The 10,000-nt window shown below is 48.9% G+C and overlaps 1 protein-coding gene across 4 annotated transcripts in view; it reads right to left on the reverse strand.

Moving 5' to 3' along the window:
* The window catches only part of sema4ba (sema domain, immunoglobulin domain (Ig), transmembrane domain (TM) and short cytoplasmic domain, (semaphorin) 4Ba), a 68,016-nt gene that overhangs the window by 18,131 nt on the left and 39,885 nt on the right, over positions 1 to 10,000 (reverse strand). For all 4 annotated transcript variants that reach the window (XM_062546579.1, XM_062546578.1, XM_062546580.1 and 1 more), the window contains exons 3-5: positions 1,312 to 1,472; positions 861 to 923; positions 55 to 153 (exon numbers count right to left, since the gene is read on the reverse strand). In XM_062546579.1, the coding sequence (XP_062402563.1) occupies positions 55 to 153; positions 861 to 923; positions 1,312 to 1,472 (323 nt within the window). The remainder of the gene's footprint in view (positions 1 to 54; positions 154 to 860; positions 924 to 1,311; positions 1,473 to 10,000) is intronic.

Raw genomic sequence — 10,000 nt, forward strand, 5'->3', positions numbered from 1 at the left:
ATACGTGGGCAAACCACACACACAGTACGTGGGCAAACACACACCCGTACTTACAATGTATGCGCAGATGGGACTGAAGGCGTAGGTCCCACACACATAGAGATGGGTGGCGTTCACACGCAGCAGAATCTTGATGTAATTGAAGCAATCAGTCTGCATTGTAGAGACAGAAAGAGAGTCAGAATATGATGAGAAATACTACAAGTTCCTCACCAAGATTGAAACTAATATGAAAAAAAAAAAAGAATAATGCATTGAAGCTGTCACAGAACAAATATATAGAAAGGCAGAGAGAGATTTGTAAAAAAACCCCAAAAAGATGAGATGCACTGGGCTGCCTTCCAAGTTAAGGGCCACCGTCAGTTCTCCCTCGCCTCTCTCTCTCTCTCTCTCTCTCTCTCTCTCTCCATCTTACCGGCAGTGAGGTGAGGTGGGGGTTTTGGCAGCAGCTGGTGGACAGGCGTCTGAGTGATCACTGAAAGACTCACTCCGCTCATTACGACGTCTCAATCCACAGTGCCCCTCCACCCCCCCACGGCACCCCCACCCCCCAAACATACACACACTCCTCTCCACACGCAAATCAATCAAGCGATAAATTAACCATGTGGATTATTAATCTAATAACATGAACTCTACCCCCCCCCCCCCCCCCCCCTCCCGCCACCAGCACCACCCCCACCCGCGCACACCCCCTACGACTCCCAACTGTCGAAATTACAATGAAATTACAGCGGGGAGGTAGAGACTGAGCTATCCTAGCCAAGCAGCCCAGAGAGACATCTAAGGGGAGGGGGGGGGGGGGCTGTCACTGCGCTCACCATACACACACACACACACAGACACACACACACACTTACCTTCAAGTCCTTCCCTTTGAAACTGCATTCGTCCCTTTTTCTGTCAGGAGTGTTCCATGTTAACTAAAACAAACACACACATATTCACATTTAAAAATACTTTTGGGGCCGATAATGACATAAGAGTAAGGAGGACAGTGCAGTGAAGTATGTGAACTTTTCCTTATTTGCTAAACTTGCTCGTCCATTGCCAAACATGCAGATCACGCGGCTCACATTTCTACTGATGCCTCTCTCTCAGGGAGGCTTCACATCTGTCACGATGGGAGTGTTTTTGTTGACCGCCAGCCAACACCAACATTGATAAGAAACTTATCATTCGGCAGGGTCATCACAACTCACACACACACACACACACACACACAGACACACACACACACACACACACACACACAAACACACACTCATGGGGAAAAAAAAACCTGCGTGTGAAAACAGCTCTTCTGCTTACGTTGCGTTGCAGCGCAGGCACACTGATATCGCTGAGGTTGAGAGCGAAGAGGGCCTCTCTCGCTCCGACATACAGCATGTTATCTTCCTTGCTGAGGAGGAGCGAGGTGTAATTGTGGACGCCATCTGCAGAGAATCTCTTGGCTGACCTCTCTTTTGCATCTGGAGGGAGTCAGGGATAGGGAGATAGAGACAAAGAGAGGAAACAAATGAGACAAGAAGGTGTGTGTGAGAGACATTGAAGACAAGAGGGATAAAACAGAAAAGAAATGCAACCATCCTCGTATTTCTTTTTTACGGAAAACAAGAAAAACATAATGAGGCACACGTATAAAGGTAGTCTAGACAGTTGGTACAGCAACATCAATGATGTCATACACTCACTCACTCATGTCACATACACTCACAATTGTACAGTGGAAAAAAACAACACCTTAGTAATGCACAATAAGTTGGCACATGATGAGAACGAACAACAACAAGACCAGACGATGACCACTGCCAACTTGTCAGAGTCTGAGTCAGTATGAAGCATGACTATGCATGTGTGTTTTATATATATATATATATATGTGTGTGTGTGAGTGTGTGTGTGTGTGTGTGTGTGGCCCCGGAACATGCTAATCAGAGCCCAGGCAGATGTTCATCTCAGAATCAAAGTGCCTGAGTGCACCGTATCATTACCCCCACAGCACTGCTTCGGGGTGTTGTTCCGTTGCCGTGGCGACCGCTCTGGGTCTCGTGTCAAAGTTGTTTGTCCTTAAAGGAGGAGGCGTTCTAGAGGCCAAGCTGGTGCTTGGTGCACAGAGCCCTACCCTCGAGAGAACACAAAAGGGAACATTGCTCTGCTCCTTACGCAAAAAAATAAATAAAACAAAAAAAAAGGCCAACGTTTTCCATGTCCAGGGAAATGTATATTTAGATTAAGAAGCCACAGCACAAGACCTACCCACTGAAACACTCAGGACACTGAGAGATTAGAAGTTCTTATGTAGAATAATTAAATCAAACCAACTTGCTCTAAACAAGCTGTCCGTTTTTGTTTTTCTTAGGAAAAACGCTCAGAAAAAGCTTGTTGTATCTACCAGGCTGCCCGGCAATGAATCTGTATGGCTGCGGAGGCAACCTCTCAGCCCCTGGAGTCTCCAGAGGAGCTTCAGGCTATCCACACAACACACACAATAAAAGCCCTCTGCTTCAGAGTCAGAGCGTGCGCCTCCGTGTCTCTGACCCGTTTTACAATAGCGCACGTCCAGGGCCCACAAACAACCTCTGACATGGAGGCTGGAAGTGCTTCATGCCTGAATGGGGTCAAACAGTAAACGACCCCGTCTCCATTCCAACATAAACACAGCGGAGGGGGGCTGGGGGAGGGGGTGCAATGTGCACTAAAGGTAGACTCGTATCTCAGTTGGCAACTTAAGAGTATATAGGTAACGTATACATTCAATGCATACGTTATCTATACTGTTCAATGTATACCAGGAGGTGAGCTACCGTATACCATGTCATGCAAGTTATACAATCAACAGACTTATCACCTTGGTGTTCCATTACTACTCAACTGGCTGAACTGCATTTGAAATACAAACTGTGGCTTTTCGTCCGCTGCAAAGTTGTGTGTGTGTGTATGTGTGGGTGTGTGTGTGTGTGTGTGTGCGCGCATGTGTGTGTGTGCGTGTGTGTGTGTGCTTGTAACCCTGGGTGGTCTTTTAAGTCTCTAGTCTTACTCCGGCTCTTTTATCTACGCTCTCTCTGCCATCCAGGTGCACCCAGGGAGACGTGGTGGGGTGATGTGAGGTGGCGCGGGTAGCGGATAGGGCACGGGGGTGGGCCAGTCCAGATCCTGTGCCCGAGGGGAGCCCTGGGAGGTAATAATAGAGCATCATCCCTCTACCAAGAGGCCTTATTATGGCTAAATCTGCCTGCCAAACCACAGAGGATCCCCACACAGCCCCCCCTCCCTCCCTCCCCCACTGATCTACCATCCATCTACCCTTTCTTTCTCTTGCTCTCAGTCTCTTGCCCTTTCCTCTAGAGTGTGGTGATTACAAGATGAAACAAAGACAACCTCCAAAACACACACACACACACACACACACACACACACACACACACACACACACACACAAACACACACAAACACACACACACGTTCACCCCCTCTTCAACCCTGCTCATCGACACTTGTAGTGTTTGCGCCGCACCACTTCTGGGAAATTTAACGGTGATTTACGAGAGACGAAGACAAAAGGGCACGCCACGGCAGAACCAAAACAAGGCCTTAAAGGGATTTTCACCAGGGAGGATCACTCGCCCAATTATTCTCCCGAGTCAAGTCACCGCTGTCACGTTCTCCACCCACAGCTTAGACAATGAGCCGCGTAATTGGGCGTCATTAAGGGAATTCATACGACTCCTCAGCAGCCAGGATATTTGCCTCTTTATGTTGTTAAGCAGCAGAGTTGGCATTAGTTTTGCTCTAATCACACGTCTATTACTCTCTCCCTTTTTCCTCGTTGACGTTGATTATAAAGACCTTCGGACCTCTGCGGAAACTAATTCCTTCAGCATAAGCAATGATTTTCACACACACGTGTCGAGCTAACCGTGGACTATCCCCTGGATATACTAATAATGAGGTTGACAGATGATGTAGATGTAACCCTGCTCTCGAGAGGCACGGTCTGTTTGTCTTCCCAGTCTGTCCGAACATCATGAGTCTGAGGTGCCGCCGTGACCGACTATATCAGCAATCCACTCAATTCGAACAGCAATACACACATCAGCTAAATCTATTAACTTCACTTCCATCCACTGACTTTCCAGACATCACTGCGTAGCCATTTCAAAAGGCTAATCATTCATCATGATGGTTTATGTTGGCATCTATGCAGCCTGTGATGCATTCAGATGACGGCAACATGAAAGCCGTGCCTTTTTTGGCCGCCTCCACTGATGGATGAAGGCACAGCTGCATGGTGAGCTGTAAGACTTGGAAAATGGGGCTTTGGTAAATCAAATGTATGTGAAAGTCTCTTTGGAGGAGAATTATTCAAAAATGGAGGCCTTGGTAGGAGCTAGTGCTATTTCTTACTTTAATGTTTTCATTTTGGATTTAAAAGAGAGAAAGAGAGACAGAAGGAAAGAGAAAGAGAGAGAGAGATAGAGAGATACAAAGAGCACAAATCAGTGTCTTCCAGATAAGTCAAACTAGATTTGATCTAAGGTGTCAATATAAGCCATAGAAAAAGCTACACACATTCACATGTGAGTGCGCTTGCTTGTTCATACAAAATACAAACAACTTTAAATTCCTTTCATCGTCTTCATGTCATGTGAGTTTGAACAGATGGTGATTAATGGACATTGTACCATGGTGCAACCTAAGGCTGTCCCCTCCACCAACCCCCAGCATAAGGCTGCCTACTGGAAAAGGCCCATTCAGGTCTATAGCAAACTACAGGTCAGTCCTGGTCAGACTCTTCCCCTCAGGGTCACCATTACTGACTGCTCTCTTTTTTCTCCTCTTCTTTCCGCTGACACACACACACACACACACACACACACACACACAGAGAGAGAGAGAGAGAGAGAGAGAGAGAGAGAGAGAGAGAGAGAGAGAGAGAGAGAGAGAGAGAGACTGCATTTCTGCAGGCTTCTCCAGTCTCCCAAGCCTGGGTATTATTGCGCGAGCGGCTGAGGTCGTCTCCTCGGGGCGATTCCATGACGACGACAGCTGCCTCTCGTGGGCCCCTGTCTTCCAGATAGTAAAAAAAAAACAAAAAAAAAACGAGAGAGCGCTCTGTGGTGGTGATGCACTGTGGGACTGACTGGGGACAGAAAAAGAACAGATTCATCCTGTTTTGTTTTGATAGAGCACTCCAGAGGGAGAGTGGTGTTAGTGTCTGCTGGAGCCTGAAAGAGATAGGGAGAGAGGGAGAGAGAGAGGGAGAGAGAGAGAGAGAGAGAGAGAGAGAGGGAGGGAGAGATATCCTTCTCTCTCTCTCTCTCTCTCTCTCTCTCTCTCTCTCTGTCTTTCTTTGTTTTTCCAAAATGGGTGCGTGAGGAGAACAGAGCAGGTAAGCTGGGTTGTGTCCTGATCATGGTAGCAAAGCATATCATAGCTTGTTTGGCTTTGCCTAGTTGGGTCCCATCCCTTCTGACACACACACACACACACACACACACACACACACACACACACACACACACACACACACACACACACACACACACACACACACAAACTCTTTGCCACCCCCACTTAGTGCTTCCTGCCCAGAGCGCTTCAAAGGGCCTCTTTAGCTCGCTCGCACACAGACGTCTCTGTATGATCACACGGGCCGTGCCAAGTGAAGCGTGCCCGCTTAATAAAAGCCTGGATTCAGATAATAACACAAACACTGCCTTGTGCCGCTCTGCCTGAAGTAAATATATGCTTTTGCTCCGATGAAAGCATTACGTGTTGTGTTTGTGTTTTGCTCTCCCCTGCCCACAAAAGGCAGAATGCCGCCGTCAGGGTTTCTAACGCGAGGCTGGGAAGAGCTCGAAGCAGAGGCGCAGAAGCTGAAGCTGAAGCAAACGAAGATTGTGTGTGTGTGTGTGTGTGTGTGTGTGTGTGTGTGAGGGGGGTATCAGTAAACTTACCCCCACCCCACATCCCCCCGCCCCCCCCCCCCCCTTCCTTTCTGCACTCCTAGCTGTTCCTGTGCAGCTTTGGGAGCACAGAGGCCCACTTGTGTGAGCCGGTGCGCTGGACAGCGGGTGTCCGTTTTCACACGCAGGCTCCGCGGGCATTAATCAGGCCAGTGTTTAACCTGCTGGCCGCGTCTGAAAGAGGTGCATCCTTCAGCGCCCGCACGCCCTGCCCAGTCCAGTCCAGCCAGCGCAGCCAGCCAGGCTCCCATCCGCCCATCCGCCCGCTGGCGCGCAGCACCCCTCTTCCTGTCCTGCTTCTCTCTGCCAGCCAAACGCTCCCTCCGCTGGGCAAAGCTGGACTGGGCTACGTTCAACCCACTAGCCCAGAGACAGACAGAGGAAGAGCATGTTTGTGAGGTAGAGAGAGAGAGATAGATAGAGAGAAAGAGAGAGAGAGAGAGAGAGAGAGAGAGAGAGAGAGATGGGGGGATGGAGAGAGGTACTGACACTACACAACAAAAACATACTACTCTCCTGCTACTCTCGTTAAGGCTGTATACACACACAGAGAGATATGACTGCACATCACACACACACACACACACACACACAAACTACACTCAGAGTCCGGTGTGCCCAAAGTACAAAGAGATGTGGTCCGGAGATGCCTCGACCTTACGGCAGCTGTGAGCAATACAAAGCCATTAGTGTCATTATACAATTACATGTCATTTTTGGAAAATGCCAGCGCTAAATGGATTGCCATATCCTTCTTTGCTTTGCTCCCTAATCCAGTTAGGGGGGGACAGGGGGAACGTTAATTATGTTAGGCTCTTCGGAAGCCCTCCGTAGCCGGCCAGAGCCGAGTGGAATTCCCGATGGGTCTTTTCCGAGGCACATGCCCAAAGTTAATTAGTAACGCAGAGCATCCCGTCGGCGCGCGCGAGAGAGAGTAGAGCGTGTAGCAATCTGGCCCTCGGTGCGCCGGATCAAAGGCGCGGCGTTTTGTTTGGCATCGGAACAGACAGCTTTGCTTAAGTAAATGCCTACTGTTTCTGATGGGTATCAGGTTTCCCGAGCCCCCATGCGCAGATGTTAAAAGCATGCCCTCTCCTCTCAGTTGATGCCCAAAGTGATGCTGGAATACACAGTGGCGTGGTGATTGTTATACAGGCATTATCTCACACGAGACATTCGATTCAGAGAGGCCTGAATGGACCCCGAATGTCATCGCTCATTTCACTCAACTAAACATGGCTGAACATTATACGCTTGTGGGGAAAAAAAAGAAAGTTGAACAGTTTAACAGAGTCAAACAGAGGCAGAACTTCAACTCCTCCAAGTCTAAACCCTCATCTTAACCCTTCATGAATAAACTACAAAGGCATCACTGTGCCTTCAAGATGCCAGCACATAGAGAACCACATTTATCCTAATACATGTACCCAGAAAGCACTGTGACTGCAAGTGCAACAATCTCTGCACCGTTTGGCAGAGCAAAATGACACCTGCAAAGAACAATATGATGCGAGCATGGAGGATTAGTCCACATCACCGTGTCGTGTTGTGTTCTGCGCTGAACAAACAAGACAGGTCGGAGCACTGAGTCACGTTTAGTCAATGCCTTATCTGTGCCACCAGAGCGCTGCTTTTTAATCACGGAGGAAACAATGATGTCATGACCAGGTGTGAAGTGAATGACAAGCCCCTGATGTGCGTTTGAGAGACACAAGCGCTCATCACACTGCTTTTTCATTTAGAGCCTGTCGGGACGGCTAACGACCTGAAGGGACGAGAGGGAGGGAAACTCAGGCTGAAAACTCACCTTTCCCCACCTCCTAAATCTCTCTCATTCTCCTTCCTCTCCGCCTTCCTTCCCTGACTTTTTCTCTTTTTTTTTCGTTTGAGATGCATTTTGGAAAACTGATATCCCATCTTTTTTTTACGGAGGGGACGTCTGATGCCCCATTTCCAGTGGTCTGTCCACAAACATGACCCAGATTTATTTCTTCCCCCCCCCCCTCCAGGAGAGAAATCCGGTGGCACGCAGCCCAGAGGCAAAACAACAAGACATGAAGCGGAGAGAGAGAAGTGAGAGCGTGTGTGTGAGAGAGAGAGAAAGAGAGAGAGAGTGTGTGTGTGTGTGTGTGTGTGTGAGAGAGAGAGATAGAAGAGAGTGAGGGCCCAAACTTGTCAGATCAGCACAGGAGACCTGATGTGCAACTCTGATCTTAGCATCAGACATGGGGCAGGTGAGGGGGAATGCGGGTAGGAGGGCAGGAGGGCAGGAAGGGGGCAACAGCTCCAGGCCTGGGGCACTAAACCTTTACCCCAGACACCGGCTGACTCTGGAACAGGGCTGGCGCCGATTCTGTGCCAGATCCGGTCCATGGCGAGTCGTTCGCCATCAGCTGAGATCAAATTCATTTTCAAGTAGAACACACAATCTTCCATCTACACAATCACAGGGGGAACGCTTGGACGAAAAAAAGGCATCTAGAAGCTTCTGGGGTTTATAACATCCCATCCTAAAACAGACATCTCAGTAACAGCTAACTCCAAACAGATGGGCCTGGAAAAAGAGATTTGAGCAAAACTGTTTTTTTTCTTGTTATTTTCTTTTATTCATTCCAAGCATCTCTTTTCACCTGCTGCGTTTGTGTACGAACTCACAACAAGAACATTGTTGTGCTTTTCTCATAAATACTTTTATAGTTCTTGCTTTGTTGCAACAGTTTTCATATATCCCAGGCAAACATATGTCTCGTTCTGTTGGTGGACTCCAGAGCCGGCTGCAGTCAAGAGTCTCGTGCTATTGGCAGCTGTGCGTGAGAGACACATTGAGGGAGAACACAGAGGCTCATGGGTTCACACCAGTAAAATCACAAGACTTTGCCAAGTGTTTGTTTTCCACACTTGATTCCTCAACAAACAATCTCTCCTCCATCTAAACAATTTGTACAATCATCTTCTCAAAGTTTATATACGCCAAAAAATAAAACATGTCTACAACTGTATGTGTGCACACGCACACACGCGCACGTACACACACACACACACACACACACACGTACACGTACACGTACACCGACAGACAGAACGACAGACACACACACACACACACACACACACACACACACACACAAACACACCAGAATCTACAGTACTTCAACTTTAACATGCATGTTCACTGACACACCCACATAACCCAGAGCACAGATCCACTGCCAATAAATCCAAAGTTATTTCAGAAGCGTGTTTCTGCAAGTTTATTAAGGGGGTCTGTTGTCCTCGCAAAGTGCCGAGCCCTGAAAGCAAGCACTCTCTTTTTTTTTCAAATTCAATAAAAAGCACACACCATCCTTCAATCTCCCTAAAAACGCTCTGTTACTCAGAGGAAGTGGTCAGCGCTGCACTCCTGGGAAGGAGAGACCACTGATACAGGGCACTTTAAGAGCCTCTTCCCACCCAGAAAAAAAAGAGAAAATCTACCCCTTCTTCCCGCTTCTCCCCCTCCCCAGGGCACCCGACTCAAAGCTGGGGTCACGACGTTCTCCATCAACCCCCCCTCCCCCCACTCCCCCCCGCCACCCCTCCCTTACACCCGGATACTCTCACAGGAAGTCCTGCACAACACCAGGACGAGACAAGTAGACAAATGTATGCTGGGTATTAGCTGCGCGGCTGCGGCTGGGAGGGTTGGGAAGGGACAGAGGAAGAGGAGGAGGATGGGAAAACAGCACAACGCCGGTCCCAGAAGAGCAGGGAGGTGGCGGCCCTGCCTCCGAGCCAGACTCCTCACCTTCACCTGGCGGAGGTGTTGCATAAGCCCAAGCCATCCATCATACGGAGCGCTGGGATGATTGAATGAAGGGGTCGCGTCGGGGTGGTGATGTGAGCCAGAGGGTGGGAACCAGTGATGGCAGCATCTGGACTGGATTAAGGAGGCATTGCTGGGAGAATGTGTGTGTGTGTGTGTGTGTGTGGGGGGGGGGGGGTTGAGAGGGTAATGGGAGCTTGGAGATTCATCAAGCCAGCGACAGGGGACA

Source organism: Sardina pilchardus, chromosome 10 (genome assembly GCF_963854185.1).
Source record: "Sardina pilchardus chromosome 10, fSarPil1.1, whole genome shotgun sequence".
NCBI lineage: Eukaryota > Metazoa > Chordata > Actinopteri > Clupeiformes > Clupeidae > Sardina > Sardina pilchardus.